The 18,625-nt window shown below is 41.3% G+C and overlaps 1 protein-coding gene across 2 annotated transcripts in view; it reads left to right on the forward strand.

Annotated features, from left to right (window-relative positions):
• The first annotated feature begins 1,848 nt into the window (after positions 1-1,848).
• prkg1b (protein kinase cGMP-dependent 1b) overlaps positions 1,849-18,625 on the forward strand; it is a 160,156-nt gene continuing 143,379 nt past the window's right edge. Inside the window, exon 1 of one of the 2 annotated variants that reach the window (XM_058406776.1) lies at positions 1,849-2,651. In XM_058406776.1, the coding sequence (XP_058262759.1) occupies positions 2,386-2,651 (266 nt within the window). In that variant the 5' untranslated portion in view covers positions 1,849-2,385. Of the gene's footprint in view, positions 2,652-11,109; positions 11,689-18,625 lie in introns of those variants that run through there. The other variant, XM_058406775.1, reaches the window with a different exon arrangement.

An 18,625-nucleotide genomic window follows, 5' to 3' on the forward strand; every position in this document is an offset into this window, starting at 1 on the left:
GCATCAGACACAACTAAAGGAGCTCAGGTCCAGGGTGTTACAAAAGCCAGCCTCAGGCTTTACGCTGAGCTATTTTTCAGAGGTCACATGGGGAAATGAGACGGAAGATTTCGCCATACCAGTGAGTTTGTAAAGATTAACTTCGGTCAATGTTTAGAGGATTTCAGGCACTCGTATAAACATCGGTGCCCACGGTATGAATAGAATAGGCTGAAATACATAGTTAAAAGAAGCTGGCTACTTAGAAAGATAATCAGTTTAGCATTTTCCTCTACAGCGATGACATTACCTAGAGCTGAGCATCGATTTCTGATCCCTGTTGATGAATTCCAAATTGTTGGATAAACTGCACCTACAGTATAACATATCGTCTCTTAAACTGGTGCAACAAAATTATTCAATCTCAACAGAAAAGTGTTTAAGAAGCCTTAAAGCTCCACCCACATCATACAATACATATATATACACACACACACACACCCTTATCCAAAGGGACTTGCAAATTATCTCAACTTATACAACTGAAGGTTAAGGGTCTTGCACAGGGGCCCAGCAGTGACAGCTTGGTGGACCTGGGATTCAAACTCACAACCTTCTGATCAATGGTGCTTCACCTTAACCACTAAGCTGCTCCCTGAATGGCTTAGTTAAATGAATACAAACACAGATATGAACAGGAAGCACTCATTTATTGTCATAAAGATTCACAGGATACAAGGTAGAGATTACCTCAGGTCTCAGGACTAGGAACCCATGGGACGCACCAGGTTTTACATAACTCCAACTGGCAGGTCATGGTTGCGGTAATTTAAAATACCAGTAGTTTGTTTATAGTTTGGGAAATAGAGCCAACTAAAGGGTTTCTGTTTCCCCATGTTTCCAGAGTCAAAGAAGTTCAGTTCATTTATACATCCATTTTCTGTACTGCTTGTCTTGCATAGGGTCAACCTAAAACATGTCTTTGGACTGAGTCTGGAAGTATGAGAACAACAACAACTCCATGGTGGAGGTGGGAATTCCACTGACTGCAGTGGAAACATTAAACCACATTTCAACACCCAGAATTCTCTTCTAAATAAATTTCTAGATGATCTACATTCATGACTGTTTTGATACATTATATTGGCAAAGGTTTTGGGACACCCCTCCAAATCATTAAATTCAGGTGTTGTTTTTCAGGGGTTTGGGCTCAGTCCCTTAGTTCCAGTGAAAGGAACTCTTAATGCTTCAGCTTCATACCAACAGTTTGGGGATGAGCCCTTCCTGTTCCAACATGACTGCACACCAGTGACCAAAGCAAGGTCCATAAAGACATGGATGAGTGAGTTTGGTGTGGAGGAACTTGACTGTCCTGCCCAGAGTCCTGACCTCAACCCCATAGAACACCTTTGGGATGAATTAGAGCGGAGACTGAGAGCCAGACCTTCTAGTCATCACAACATCAGTGCCTGAGAAATGCTCTTCTTCTAGAGGAATGGTCAAAAATTCCCATAAACACACTCCTAAACCTTGTGGAAAGCCTTCCCAGAAGAGTTGGAGCTGTTATAGCTGTAAAGGGCGGGGCAGCTCCATATTACATTCATGTGCATGTCCCAAAACTTTTTGCCAATATATTGTACTTAAGAAATAAAAGTACCAGATTGCATGCTGTGAACATTTACACTATAAATTTACACTGTCCTCTTTCATCCCATGTATTTCTTTTATGCTGGTGTTATTAATATTAACAATTAAATATAATGTGGGTAGAATTTGTATATCATATATTTCACTTGCTGATTCATTTAATTATGCAAATTTTAAAGATATAGAAATAGACTTATCGATGCGACAAGAAATCCAAAGTACACTGCGCCCCCTCGATTTCTCAGAGATGACATTTGCTCCACTGAGCTTCCTGTGGATCGATTTATATCTTGCACGTGCCAAAGCTTTCAGGGTGTACTGATCACTGGCAGAGACACGAAGCATCTCTACAGCAGCATCACCTCCACAAAGCTCTGTCTCCAAGTACAGAGAGTCGGGTTACGCGGAAGCACGTCAGCCTTCATGTCTTAAGTTAAAGCGAGCTATTTCAGGCGAGTCTCTCCAAGTGCACGAGTCGGTTTAGTTTTTTTTCTCCACACTCAGCACTCAGTACAGTAGCCTTTACAGTACAGCTTCTTCTTTGTTTAATGACACACACATACACAGCTGTTAATTAACCAGGTGTGTGTGTGTGTTGGTGGAGATGAGCACTGCAGTTCATTTCATCCCCTGTTTCCATTTGCATTAAGTGAATCTGGACGCTGAAGACTCTGTCTCTCTTTCTCTCGCGCGCGCGCTCACACGCACGCACCACCACCGGCACCGGCTTTTCTTGCTCGCGAGCACCAAAGTTCCAAGATGAGCGATCTGGACGAGGATCTGGCCAAGCTGCTTGTGATAAAAGATGAGCGGATTAAGGAGATGGAAAGACGCCTCGGTGAGAAGGAAGAGGAGATCCAGGAGTTGAAGAGGAAGCTGCACAAATGTCAGTCGGTGTTACCGAGCGCGCAGATGATCGGACCGAGGACCAGGCGAGCTCAGGGCATCTCAGCAGAACCGCAAAGCTTCACCGAGCTCACCGAGCTCACCGGGGAGGCTTTCCGAAAAATCCCCAAGTCTGACAGGCAAGTCTGATTGCTCATAGACACCAGGGTTGTGCTGACAGTAGCACAGCAAAACATCCTGGATCATTAAATCATCATGTAGGAGATTTTAATAAGTTCTCAATTTGTGTTCAGAATTCTTCACAGAAGTATTATTATTATTATTATTATTATTATTATTATTATTATTATTATTATTATTATTATTATTATTATATAATAATAATAATAATAATAATAATAATAATCATCATCATCATCATCATCATTTATTTGTTTTATTTTATTTATTTTTATTTATTTATTTTTACAGGGCACTTAAAGCATTAGTTTATTCTTAAACATCAGAAAATGCAATGCATACTGGGATACTTATGTTTTTTTTTTTTTAAAAGGTCACTATGGTCAAAATGCTCCTGTGTTGACCTTGAGTTTTAAGTTGGGAAAACTTGCCTCAGTTGAATGGTTACAGCTCAGAGAGTCATGTGTTTAAAATCCAGCACTGCCACGGTCGAGTCCTTGAGGAAGATCTTTGCCCTTCTGCTCAGCTGTACTGCATCAGGAGAACAGACTTGATCATATTTTTACAATATTATACGATATTTTTCATGGCAGATAGTGGTTATTATGGTTAGTATGTTTGCCCTGCACCTCCAGGGGTTGAGTTTTTGACTCCTGCCTCTGCTTGTGTGTGTAGGAGTTCACATGCTCTCCCTGTGCTTTAGGGGTTTTCCTCTGGGTTCTCTGGTTTCCTTCCTAAATCTAAAGACTGCGTTGTAGGCTCACTTGCATCACTAGTATGGGAATAGATGTGTGTGTGTGTGTGTGTGTGTACCCTGAGTCCCCTTGGATAGTGTCCAGGTCTCGGTGACTGTGTGTGGGATAAGTGCAGGAAATGCACGGATGGAATTAATAATATTTTACTGGAAATATTCTTCTGTAAAATAATTATTATTTAGGGATATGACATTGCTTTACTGTGACTGTTATACTGATCAGGCACAACATTATGAGCAGTGAGAGGTGAAGTGAATAAGACTGAGTATCTCCTCATCATGGCACCTGTTAGTGGGTGGGATATATTAGGCAGCAAGTCAACATTTTATCCTCAAAGTTGATGTTAGAAGCAGGAAAAATGGACAAGCGTAAGGATTTGAGCGAGTTTGATGAAGGGCCAAATTGTGATGGCTAGACCACTGGATCAGAGCATCTCCAAAACTGCAGCTCTTGTGGGGTGTTCCCGGTCTGCAGTGGTCAGTATCTATCAAAAGTGATCCAATGAAGGAACAGTGGTGAACCGGTGACAGGGTCATGGACGGTCAAGGCTCATTGATGCCCGTGGGGAGAGAAGGCTGGACCGTGTGATCCGATCCAACAGACGAGCTACTGTTGCTCAAATTGCTGAAGAAGTTAATGCTGGTTCTGATAGAAAGGGGTCAGAATACACAGTGCAGGACGGGTCAGGGCTGTTCTGGCAGCAATACAATATTAGGCAGGTGGTCATAATGTTATGCCTGGTTGGTGTATAAAGCAAGATAACTTGTCTAATATCATTCATTTATTAGTATGGTGTAAGCTTTTTAAACATGTTTGAAAAGTCCACATTATGTTCACATTTAAAGGTAAAAGCTACAAGCAGAACAGAAAGAAGCTGCTGGTATCACCAGTAAAGCGCAAGTTCGGTAGAGTTATTTTTCCGAGAATTACTGTACACACTGCATCGTTTCTACGGCTGGATAAAGTTTTCAGTAGCACCTTTGACATTCACTAGTGTCAATCTGGACTTATAGGAAATGTGCTTTACGTGGCATAAAGTTGCATTTCTTTTCCATATGAAAAACTCAGGTCCTGCTCCAATTTTAGCTAAATATCAACACATCTCCCTTCAGTGCCCGGTGCAACTGGCCACAGATTATAGATGGATGCTCTTTCAGAAATGTGAAAGCAGTCTTTGTGCAGTTCTCCCTCCCTTCCCCTCACTTTCCCTCCCTCCCTACTCATGCACAGCTTACCTCCTGGATCCTAACCTTGCTGAATATTTAATGCTCACTGTTACATATTTAATGTCAGATGAACTTCCTGTGCAATTTGTTTTAGGCTTTATCCTTAGCCTCATACGCAACCTGGATTCCAGTTGGTGTAAATCTTTCTATTAAACATACACTGTTAGCTGTTTGGACATTATTCGTAGAATGTTTAATAAAATGCTTTAGTCTCTAGACTATAATACTCTAGATGAGTCTTGAACTCAGTCTAACCTAAAAGTCAAATCATTATGGCTGTAAATTAGGCTCGTTGCCCGTGCCATGTATTTGTTTTACACTTAATACCGGCACTGTATTTGAGTGTTTGCTCAATAGACCTGTCCATGTTCTCCTGTCTCCTGTCTGTTCTCCTGTCTCCTGTCTGTTCTCCTGGCTTTAATAAAGCCTTCATTTAGAGCCGAGAGCAAACGTTTAATAACTAACAGATTAAAGATATAGAAGGTTTTCTTATATATTCTGCGTCAGCTTGCTACACTATATTGCCAAACGTTTTGGAACATCTGCCTTTTCATGCACATGAATGTAATATGGAGTTAATATGGACTTCTGGGAAGGCTTTCCACAAGGTTTAGGAGTGTGTTTATGGGAATTTTTGACCGTTCCTCTAGAAGCGCATTTGTGAGGTCAGGCACTGATGTTGGACGAGAAGGTCTGGCTCACAGTCTCTGCTCTAATTCATCCCAAAGGTGTTCTATGGGGTTGAGGTCAGGACTCTGTGCAGGCCAGTCAAGTTCCTCCACACCAAACTCACTCATCCATGTCTTTATGGACCTTGCTTTGGTCACTGGTGTGTAGTCATGTTGGAACAGGAAGGGGTCATCCCCAAACTGTTCCCACAAAGAGCATGAAATTGTCCAAAATGTCTTGGTATGAAGCTGAAGCATTAAGAGTCCCCTTCCCCCCAACCCCTGAAAAACAACCCCTGAATTCAATGATTTGGAGGGGTGTCCCAGTGTCCCATGTGGCTGTATAGTGTAGGTATGAGCTTACAATGGCCATTAAACTGTAAAAAAACACAGGAACCTGTAATTAGTAGCTCGTCCGACAGTTTGTATGAAAGACAGAGCTAAAAAAAAAATAATCCTGAGTTAATGTTCTCCTTCATATTTATTATTTCATGCTAGGCAGTTCATGCTAGTTTATATTAGCCCCACTAGATGTCACCAAATTATAGTGAGTCTGTATAGAGGCTAGAAAGTGACCATCTATATAGAAGTTATACAGGGCTTCTAGAATAAACTTGTGTGTCCATTTAATAGACAATAAATCTAAAAAGTGTGTCTTTTTGTGCAGTGTTTTGTCTTAGAGAGCTTGTTCTGGTCATGTTTTCTGGTTCTCATAAGGAAATCATCAGGACCGAATGAAATGTTTTATAGAAACAGCTGATCTATTAACCACAGAAACGTCTTCCTGTTTCATTTGTATAATGTTGCTATAGTTAGACATCTTTTATCTATTACCTGATGCTGAAAAATGACTTGACATGTTTTTCGTCTCTTCCAGGCTGCATTACTCTATCATATCTTACAATATCTTCCTGTAAAATCCTGATAGTTAACTCATACATGCCTCAACACCCCATCACCTCTGTGATGTTATTCAGTCTCACGTGCCTGTCTAACATCTCGGTACTGCAGCAGGCTAAAAAGCGAAAGATGAGAGATATCTTGTTTTTCCTTTCTTCTTTTTAATCACCCAGTTACAATAACACGCTATCATTAGAAATAAAATTCATCAAGACTCAATTATCCATCCGTTAAAAATTCAGACATGTTCTGTACAGAACCTTATTGCCATATTTGGAACTTCTACAACGTTCTGCATAGATCCTTTTTTTTTTTTCAAGCAAAAGAACCCTACATTGCTTTACAGCCTGTGAAAATATTGGTTCTATATCTGTTCATTTTCATAGATTTAATTTATTGTTGCTTTCTGCTTTACTATAAATATTAGATATGCAAACTATATATATATATATTATAATAAACTAAATATATCTTATAAAATATAAACTAAATATATAATATGATATATTTACTTAACTTATCTTGTGAGCTTAATTTTTTTAATAAAAGTAGCATGGGGAGAATTCAGTGACTGTAAACTTGACACAAATATTACCCAAATAATAAAAATTATTAAAAAAAATACACCTAAATTAATAGTGAAATGTGTTAACTATAAGAATTATTATTAATTGTAATTTTCCAAACATAATTTTAATGTTAAAGCAGTCACGACTAATATTTAACATATTAAACAATATTTCCCAAAAAAGTTAGAAATTTTACTACACAACCGAGAAAATGTTTAAGATAATTACAAAATACGGCAGAATTATGTAAATACATGCATAAAGAATTTAGCCCAGTTTATTGTCTCTATAGAACCTTTTTTTGACAGGAAGTGTTTTCCTGAAGCTATGTAAAGAACCCCAGGGTTCTATATGGAACCCCAATCAAGCTTTTTTCTAAGACTGTGGCTGATGTGTTAAAGTGAAAGGGTTCGTTCTTGGAAACCTCTCTGACTCATTTGGACAAATTCTTGCGGAAATGAATCGCAGTCTAAAAACCATGAAGCCTAAATCGTGTTATCAAACCAGAGAGCTTTTAAAAGCAGCTAGGTTAGGGGACTCCACTAGATCCCTGAAGGTGTGCTGTGGGATCTGGCACCAAGATGTTAGCAGCAGATCCTTTAAGTCATGTAAGTTGTGAGGTGGGACCTCCATGGATCGGACATGTTTGTCCAGCACATCCCACAGATGCTGGATTGGATTGAGATCTGGGGAATTTGGAGGCAGAGTCAACACCTCAAACTGGTTGTTGTGGTCATCAAACCATTCCTGAACCATTTCTGCTTCCACAGTCATCAGGGAATAAAGTTTCCATGAAAGGGTGTAGATGGTCTGGAACAATGCGTAGGTAGGTGGTACGTGTCAAAGTAACATCCACATGGATGCAGGACCCAAGGTTTCCCAGCAGAACATTGACCAAAGCAGGACACTGCCTCCACCGACTCGCCTTCTTCCCATAGTGCATCCTGGTGCCATGTGTTCCCCAGGTAAGAGACGCACACGCACCCGGCCATCCACGTGATGTAAAAGAAAACATCAGACCAGGCCACCTTCTTCCATTGCTCTGTGGTCCAGTTCTGATGCTCACGTGCCCACTGTTGGTGCTTTCGGTGGTGCACAGGGGTCAGCACCCTGACTGGTCTGCAGCTATGCAACCCCATACACAACAAACTGTGCAGCACTGTGTGTTCTGACCCCTTTCTATCAGAACCAGCATTAACTTCTTCAGCAATTTGAGCAACAGTAGCTCGTCTGGTGGATCGGCCAGTCTTCGCTCCCCACGTGCATCAATGATGCACCTATAAAACTCAGGTGAGATAGAAAAGTGCTAATAAAGCTTTAGTATAAACTGTAATTTGACAAGTAAACACAGTATTGTCACTAAAGAAGAGGTGTTTGCATTTGAGAAGACTCCGCCTCCCACACTTGCCCCATGTGTTTGAATTTAGCTCTCCCAATATAATCCACAAGCTCCTTCAAAAGCACTTGAGCGTGGCCAGTGCTTTATCTCGCCGGGACAGATAAAAGGCTCCTGGGTCAGTCACGCCGGCCCTCGCTGAATTTACATCACATCTTGTCCCGACACTTTGATGTGCTCCCTAGACTCCTTGTGCGTCTTCAGTGGGACGCCATGGCGCCCTAATTTGGTCCGTAATTCACCGTAATGAATGGGATAGATTCAAATTGGAGCTCTTATGGAAATGAGATGCAAAAAAAAGAGGCTGTCTACAATTCTAGGAAAGAAATTGAAATATTGCTGATTAAAAATACATTATACTATCCAGCATGCACTAAATTGTTATAATGGACACAGCAAATTATTGCCACATCAATCACGTTGGATTTGCAGGTCAGTTTAGCAGTTTGGAAGATTATTTGGGAAAGGTTTGGGAATGTTTATCATGTTCAGAAGGACAACGGTTTCCTAGGGGCCCTCATTTGGGACTAAAAAGATGGAGCACTGCATGTGTAATTCTTGAAAAAACTGGAAATTTCTTCCTAAAAAAATTAAAATGACTATACAGTATCACCATCCTGATAATGTAAATTTAATTTGCTTGATTGTAAATCTGCAATGCTAATATATTAGAAAAAATATTTTTGTCACTAGTGGTGGCTTGTCAGCACTAAGAGGGCAGTTTTAATCCAATAAGGCTGTTATACTCACTTCATACCCCAAGAGGGAGCATTTGATCCTTTTTTCATACTATATGCTCTGATTTGTTATGTCCTACAGGATATGGTAATTCTACGCTATTTGTGGAAATCATTTCTATACGCTTCTATAGTGAGAATTAAATCAGTGATTTGCAGGTTGCACATGTACAGTGTTTTGTACACACACACACACACACACACACACACACACACACACACTGATTCACACCTAGGGACAATTTACAGCACCGACTAGCATGTTTTAGATGAGATGAACCTGAATGAAACCCATGTGAGAACAGGAAGAACTCAGTCACACACTTCCTACAGCAATCTCTAGTCATTGTTTATGAAGCGTATTGAAGCATATCCTGACTTGTTCAGTCTCTTTCACAGAAAAGCTCTGAAATGAACCTGGTGGGTTTTGATGGTTCTTGCACAGATGCTGTGTTGGACATATCCTCAGCGTGCTGGAGATCATTAAAACTCCATCTGTTTTGGTGTAGTGCTGGTGAGCGCAATGTTTCACCCAGGGGTGGGTGGGTAAGGGCAGACCATACGCTGCCTCAAATGGTCTTCATTTCAGACAGTAGATGAAGTTCCAGATAGGAGCTTTAACCATACAGATGATATGTCACTTGTCTTGCACATTACTTGTTTTTCATCCAATTCTCTATATTTATTCCCAAATCTCTGTATTTAGTATTTTTCTGATATATTTTCTTATATTGTTATATTCCGCTATATTTTGTAATATTTTATATTTTGTTATTTGATATTTTTTTTGTTATATTTTTGTACCCTAATTTGGGTATTTTAGTATTTTTGTTATATTCCTCCCTATTTTATCTATTACCTGTGTTTGTGGATACTGCTGGAAACTGTGAATTTCCCTTTGGGATGAATAAAGTATCTATCTATCTATCTATCTATCTATCTATCTATCTATCTATCTATCTATCTATCTATCTATCTATCATGATATATTGATAAGGTTAAATTACAACAAAGGGGCATTAAATATTCCCAATGTCTTTTCCATTCCAGTATAGTATTCAGTGTGATGGATAAACACACTCTACAGAATCCAAGACTGATATCAGTCTGATATTCCATGATTCTCTATTTTATAATAGCTGAAATATCTAGCTATAATCATCAATAACCAACTAAGACGATATTGGGAACAAAAATTGTAAATACTTAATTTTATTATATAATATATCCATCCATCCATTTTCTGTAGCGCTTACACTACAGGGTCTCATGGAACCCGAAGCCTCTCCCTGGCACCAGCCGATGGACACCCCGTACCTTGGACAGTGTCACAATCACACACACTTACACTTACACACCCATTCTCACACAACTGATGATGCCAGTCAGTCTACAATGCACGTCTTCCTGGAGGACTTTGGGAGTACCTGGAGGAAACTGGGAAGAACATGCACACACACACACACACAGGGTAGAAATAGAAACTCTGTACAGGCATGAGCTGTGGATCAAACCCAAGTCCATGGAGCTGTGAGATCTGGCAACGCTCGTTCACTGAGGACTGATGTGTGTGTTCATTCAGTCATCAAGATATATACAATATTTAGGAATATCAGGACATTATAACATGGAAATCTGGAAATTTTTGTAAATGTGTTGATGTTCTTGTGATAAGATATGTAACTCGGGTCAACATGTTGTGACGTGATAAATAATTTGAATATGCTAATAATGAATTTGCATATTTTATTTATTAAACTTTTAAACTTACTATTTGAACAAATAAATTGAGGATGAAAGTAAGGATTAGACCTAATGAAAATATTTCTCCCAAATTCCCAAAAGTCCTTAAAAAATAGTGTCCAGTCAGATTTAAGAAAAAAAAAACTTTAGAAATATTTTACATGTATTAAATGTTTGGGGGTAATTTGGACAAGTTGGAAATAAAAACAAAACAAAATAAAGGTGTCCCAGTGATACCTGAACTCATCTTTTGGGATTTATTTTAAACCAGCAGCTTCATGATGCATCCCAAACTTCAGCATCTGTTGCGGAGAGAGCTCGTGAGTGTAACAGGTTTTCCAGACAGACTCAAGTACCCGAGAGCTCTGATTGGCCTATTGCTGTCCACGTGCGAGTTCTGATTGGCTGAGCGCCTCGCGGAGGAGAGTCGCGCGAACGCGTTACTCCAGACGGAGGAGAAGAAAAAAACGAAGTGTTTCGGCATTCCGGGAGCGCGCGCGCCTCTGAGCGGTTCTGCAAGATGAGAAGCGCGTGAGAAAAAGAAACCAACTTTGCGCGCGCGCGCGCCTGTGTGTGTGTTTTCCGTCTGCGATGCATCGGGAATTCGTATGCGCCCGTGACTTTTTGCGTTTATTTCCTTAGTAGTGCTCACGTGCGCGTGGGTTTGTGGCACCTTGACAGCTTTCGTTGCGCGTGACACGGTCAGCTGTAAGATCGGAGAGCATCAGGTGAACATGGGCACCCTGCGCGACCTGCAGTACGCCTTGCAGGAGAAGATCGAGGAGCTGAGGCAGAGGGACGCGCTGATCGACGAGCTGGAGCTCGAGCTGGATCAGAAAGATGAGCTGATCCAGAAACTCCAGACCGAGCTGGATAAGTACCGCTCTGTGATCAGACCGGCCACGCAGCAGGTCCAGCAGAAACAGACCGAGCTGCAGGAGCAGCAGAGGACCAAACGGCAAGCCATCTCAGCTGAGCCAACCGCCCTGGACATCCAGGATCTCAGCCAAGTCACCCTGCCCTTCTACCCCAAGAGCCCAGAGTAGGTCTCCAAATAAACCTTATATTTGGTATAAATATATATATATATATATATATATATATATATATATATATATATATATATATATATATATATATATATATATATATATATTATATATGTGGTGTGTTTGTATGTACATAAATTCTACAAGTTGTTTTGAAGTTTTACAAAGATTAAAGTCAGACAATATGACGACCGCCGCTGTTCGGTGAACTCCTACAGCACTTCTTACTCTGTCCAGATGTTTGAACCAGCATCAGTTCACAGTATAGAGGTCTAGCTGGAATCCTACAGGTGGAGCAGCTTCAGGTGTCTGGGTTTGAGCCTGATCTCGGGTGCATCTTCTGTTTGTTTACCTCCCCGAAATCCTTCCAGTAGATCTTTCTGCTGCTTTGTTTACCAGGTGTAAGGTTCGTTGACATTTTTTGTATAGCATTGGATTATGAAAGTTTGTTAAGTTTACTTTGACAGAGTGTCCGGAAAGTCATCCAAAGATATAATATAAAACTATGTATACTTTATTTATAACATATACAGTATCTCACAAAAGTGAGTACACCCCTGACATTTTTGTAAATATTTTATTATATCTTTTCATGTGACAACACTGAAGAAATGCCCCTCTGCTCCAATGTACAGTAGTGAGTGTCCAGCCTGTATAACAGTGTAAATTTGCTGTCCCCTCAAAATAACTCAACACACAGCCATTAATGTCTAAACCGTTGGCAACAAAAGTGACTACACCCCTAAGTGGAAATGTCCAAATTGGGCCCAAAGTGTCAAAACTTTGTGTGGCCACCATTATTTTCCAGCACTGCCTTAACCCTCTTGGGCATGGAGTTCACCAGAGCTTCACAGGTTGCCACTGGAGTCTTCTTCCACTCCTCCATGATGACATCACAGAGCTGGTGGATGTTAGAGACCTTGCGCTCCCCCACCTTCCATTTGAGGATGCCTCACAGATGCTTAATAGGGTTTAGGTCTGGACACATGCTTGGCCAGTCCATCACTTTTACCCTCAGCTTCTTTAGCAAGGCAGTGGCCGTCTTGGAGGTGTGTTTGGGGTCGTTATCATGTTGGAATACTGCCCTGCGGCTCAGTCTCTGAAGGGAGGGGATCATGCTCTGCTTCAGTATGTCACAGTACATGTTGGCATTCATGGTTCCCTCAATGAACTGTAGCTCCCCAGTGCCGGCAGCACTCATGCAGGCCCAGACCATGACACTCCCACCACCATGCTTGTACTGTACTCCTCACCTGGTTGCCCCCACACACGTAAGACACCATCTGAATCACATAAGTTTATCTTGGTCTCATTGGACCACAGGACATGGTTCCAGTAATCCATGTCCTTAGTCTGCTTGTCTTCAGCAAACTGTATGTGGGCTTTCTTGTGCATCATCTTTAGTAGAGGCTTCCTTCTGGGATGACAGCCATGCAGCAATTTGATGCAGTGTGTGGTGTATGGTCTGAGCACTGACCGGCTGACCCCCCACCCCTCTGACCGGCTGACCCCCCACCCCTTCAACCTCTGCAGCAATGCTGGCAGCACTCGTACGTCTATTTCCCAAAGACGACCTCCGGATATGACGCTGAGCACGTGCACTCAGCTTCTTTGGTGGACCATGGCGAGGCCTGTTCTGAGTAGAACCTGTCCTGTAAAACCGCTGTATGGTCTTGCCCACCGTGCTGCAGCTCAGTTTCAGGGTCTTGGCAATCTTCTTATAGCCCAGGCCATCTTTATGTAGAGCAACAAATCTTTTTTTCAGATCCTCAGAGAGATCTTTGCCATGAGGTGCCATGTTGAACTTCCAGTGACCAGTATAAGAGAGTGTGAGAGCGATAACACTAAATTTAACACACCTGCTCCCCATTCACACCTGAGACCTTGTAACACTAACGAGTCACATGACACCGGAGAGGGTAAATGGCTAATTGGACCCAATTTGGACATTTCCACTTAGGGGTGTAGTCACTTTTGTTGCCAACGGTTTAGACATTAATGGCTGTGTGTTGAGTTATCTTGAGGGGACAGTAAATTTACACTGTTATACAGGCTGGACACTCACTACTGTACACTGGAGCAGAGGGGCATTTCTTCAGTGTTGTCACATGAAAAGAAATACAAATATTTACAAAAACGTGAGGGGTGTACTCACTTTTGTGAGATACTGTACACTGCACATTTTCTACACTGCTTCATCACTATTTTTTTATTCCTATTGATTCCTGGAGGTTCTTTTATTTTTATCGAAGACGCTGTACTCATGATCCAGTTTGACTAATTAGTCATTTCAATAAGGATTTAATCCAAACGTCAAAACCTCAGAAACAGGATATCGTCTAGAAATGAGGTCATTTTGGATCTGAAAAGCTCAGGACGTAAGCTGGGAATTAGATTTGTTAGGTTCCTGTCTCCATTCTGCATGTGTGTGTGTTTTCAGGGTTTCCTCTGGACACTCTTGTTTCCTCCACTGCTCTAAAGACATGCATTGTAGGATGATTGGCATCTCTAAATGCTCGTGAGTGAGTGTGTTAGACTGACCAGTGATGAGTCCGAGGTGTTCCTGAGTCTCCATGCGACACTGCAGGTTTAAGCTGTACAGACAAACGTACTGCACTGAAGGAATTTGTTGAGCAAATAAAGAGGACCTTCAACAGGTTTGAGAGCCACTTTAAATCAAAGTGCTTTAGGTGACAGATCTCTCATCTGCTCGTAGCCCATGAAGCCTCATATGTAAAGTTTCCAGAACAGGCTCTCCTGATAAAATGTCTACTAAAGATGAATGAATAAAGCATGTCCACATAGTGTCCATTCAGCACTGGGTGTGTTTTTTAGTGAGATATAATTGTAGCTTTGACGTCAGCTCTTTTTCTTCTCAGTCGCTAGGACTCCATTGTGACAGCTACACTCTTCCTGGGTTTCAGTCAGCATGCACACGGCTCTAAATATCAGGCGTAGTTTCAACAGGGATTTTTTTGACGTCCGCCTCGTGCTTCGGCCCGCTTTGCCGATGACCTCCGGAGCACATGAACGAACTCATCGAGCGTCGATAGAACTGCGTTTTTGATCCGCGTACACAACGCGCGACCCGAACGAGTGTCATCTTCCCACTTCAGCTCCTCCGAAGCGAAACAGCTATATGGGATTAAATGCAGCTTTAAAGAGCGAATAATATCATAGATCTTATGAGATACTGTAGCATCATTCAGAAAATTATGTGACTACTGAAATTTCTCTTCAAGTGGGTGGATTATAATGACACTGATTAAAGAGAAAAGTGCTTGGATATTCATGCAGGCTTAGTGGATTGCCTCATACCTCGGAGGTTGGGCCTTCCATTCTTGCTGCCACCCTCTGTGGGCGGAGCTTGCATGTTCCTCTGGGCTCTAGAGTTTCCTTCATTTAAAGTTTAAAGCCATCTCTACATTCACCTCTGTAGTGTGTGAGTGTGTGTTTGTGATGGGTTGGGACCCCATCTAGGGTGTCTCCTGCCTAATACAGAGTCCCAAGTCCCTTGGGATAGACTCCAGGTTTCATATGTAGGAAAAGTGCTACAGAAAATGAATGGATGAATAATAATAAGAAGAATAATAAAAATAAAAAATGCAGGCAGGATGTGCAAGACAGAAATATTTTCCTGGAGCAGGATTACTCAGCCTCTGTCTGCATTCATTCCTCTACTTCCTTCATTCCCCAATTTTGCATTCTCTCTCTCTCTCTCTCTCTCTCTCTCTCTCTCTTTGTGTGTGAGAGAGCATTTTCACAACTCTCTGTGCCTGCATGACACAGATACTTACTTCCAGCACAGAGTGGAAAGCAATATTCTTTTCAGCTCTGGGCGAATGCAATCTGTTCTGCTGTTTTTTTGTTAATGGTGTGAACAGCACATGGTCTGGAAAGCATGGTTAATGTGTGTTTAGATTTCGGGTGATGTCATGGCTGTTGTTAAGGCAAGGTACACAAACAAGGATATGAAGCTAAATATCCATGATTGCACTAAAGTGGAAGTCAACATCGAAGAGTGCAGACGTTTCCTGTCTGGTGAAATACTCCAGCAGATAATAACAAAGTATTATGAAGTGTGGATGGAAATGAGCATGTATGGATGGATGGACGGATGGATGGATTTATGGATGGATTTATGGATGGATGGATGGATATGCACCTTTTGAAGCAGATAATAATTGCCTAATAGCATCGTGCATCTAATCTTTCCCAGGACATTTTAATGTCTTTGCATAGATTTTATTTTTCCCAGCCATCATCTATCTTTGAAACTATTTTTGAAAATGCGTGGGTTGGAATATATCAGAAGTTTTTCCTCGGCTAGTGTCACAGCATCAGTCTGCGATGCCTGAAGCAACAGTGTGAACCATTTCAGAGGCTATTGTTTTTTCCCCCCGCTCAGTCAGAGGCTTATCAAGGCTCCCGAGGGACTGGACTCTCAGATGCTGAATTCATGTGCATTACTTTACAATATATTTAATGTTTTTTTTTTTTTTAGAGACTGGCTTTGTGGTTTTAATGCCATTCATCTAACCTTTTATAGTACAGGATGACATTGAGAGTAAAAGGAGTCCTTGGGAAAAAAAAGTATTCAACGTAAGATCTCTCGAGGCCTCTGGAAAGGTTTTTTTCCCCTCGGAATGTGTCTATCCCTGAGAGCATACTTTCTCCTTATAAGGCCGTTGCTCTGACTTTGACTCTCAGGCTTCGCACACAAATCTTTTCAAACAAAAGAGTGGAAGTGAGGTCAAGAAATACACCCTGAACACGAGTGGACAGGCAAACAGAGCGCGGCCGTGAGCATCCGCCGGAATTCCTGAAACTATTCGGTTTCGCTTATTAAAGCCAGACTCCGTACGGCCGAAATACAGCGTCGGCATTCCTCCGAGCTCTAATGATGCATCTTCATATCAAAGACTTTCATTCGATATTGTGGAGCCTGACGAAAGGTGGCATTTCATTCGCCGTCTCCATGGCCACACTCGTCTCGGTTTGGACAGGCTCACACGGAGCTGGTCTTGAACGATAGCCACCTCATGAGGCTGCCAGCTCAAAGAGGAAACTTTGGCACTCGGCTGCGCTGTCCTTTCTGATCTCGCTAATGAACAGGAGAATCTTTGACGTCTACAAAGGCCTAATGAAGCACCAGTGCCAGTTTGTGCCAGCTTGTTTTGCAGGTGCTTATCGAGTGTTTGCATGCATGTAATCTTTCAGGACTGGTGGAGCACATGCAACTTTTCATCATAAAAAGTATATATATATATATATATCGCCTTTAGCTGTTAGCGTCAACGATATTCCAAGGATTTGGGAGGTATTTCACTGAGAGGCTATAATAAGAAAATTTATCAGTGAGAGCACTGAGAACAGAATAAACCCATAAATCACCAGCTAGCCCTCGTTCAGGTCAGTCTAACACGTGGGCCCAGATTCTGATTACAATCTCTCCAGGACATTAGTGATTAAATGATTTATGGAAATGCCATTTGCAATTTAAAGCATGCTATCATATGCACAATCTCTGACACTCAATCTTTATAACAGGACGTTTGAATAAAATTTCGATTTCCTTTATTGACACTGTGGATTGGATTCGAGAGAAAAGTCGGGAAATCGGCAGAACTGTCAGTATTGAAGTGAAGCATTATTTAAATATTGGAATGTATAGAAGCCACTCACACACACACTCACACACACACACAATAGCAGTCCTCCCCTCATTTTCTTCCTAATTTAGTCTTGACTAATTCCCATCCCTCTTACATGTGCTTCTTCTGAAATATCTGGAACCAGCCATGTGTTGTGGAACCGGTGCTCACGCTCATGTAACACACTCAGAGGAAGGCATTCTGCCCTCTTCTGCATCCAGATGCCCCTGACTGGTTATCGTTGTGATTGACAGGTGTGAGCTAGTGTGATATCTTTCCTTTCCAACTGATTGGCTATGGCTATGTTCTATTGGGCCAATCAGGAGCTTAGAACATCATTCATTATCCACATTATTGTGTGTGTGGATGCATCAGACATTCCACTCTTAAACTTGTTTGTCCCGCACCACAGAGGTTGGGTTGTTGTGTTTAGCTAAACGAAACGAGTTTCTTATAATGCAACAGCCTCTTCACACTGGACACTCCTTACAAAAATCTCTCTTTTCAGAAATCCTCATCATATCTATGAACAATTAAATGATCCATTCCTGTGGCGGATCATGTCTGCAAATGGGCATTGTCCTAGTAATTCCACATCTTTACTGTATATTGAATGGGTACCTCAAGTCTGGGTTTTTGACTAGAGGTTTGGGTGGGGTTCAAGCCCCAACACCATCAAACTGCCCCTTGTTGGGTCCCTGAGCAAAGCCCTTAACCCTTTCTTCTCTGTCAGTGCTGTATCTGTGTCTGACCTCAACTTCTGAAGCTGGGATATGTGAAGAAAGAATTTCACGAAAGGCTTCTTGTTCTTCCTAGTGTTAAAATGAATCCATAATTATACTGTAGTCTAATAACCTCAGCTATATATAAGACACATCGAGTTTATTGTCTTAAGCATCTTTATATAATCTTTTCGACACTCCAACCCAGACACAGTGCAAAAAAGAAAATCGATGTATGATGTCATAAAGCGGCATATCAGGAGATATCACACATATTCAGTAGATTATGGAGTTAATGCACATAATAAATACAGTCCAATGACATTCAGAGAGTCTGATATGATGATTTGTAGAAATATGTGCACATGTTTTTAATATAAACGTGTGATTTGATTTTGTTATTATAGAAAATTAATTACCAACAATTCAACACATGGTATAAGTTAACCGTCTTTTTTTTTCTTATCTATACTGCCACTCGGTTATCTTACAGCACACAGGCGATAAGCAAGAAAAAGAAAAATCATCTTCTAAAGGAGAGATAATAATGCTTT

Source organism: Hemibagrus wyckioides, linkage group LG13 (genome assembly GCF_019097595.1).
Source record: "Hemibagrus wyckioides isolate EC202008001 linkage group LG13, SWU_Hwy_1.0, whole genome shotgun sequence".
NCBI classification, from domain to species: Eukaryota; Metazoa; Chordata; class Actinopteri; order Siluriformes; family Bagridae; genus Hemibagrus; species Hemibagrus wyckioides.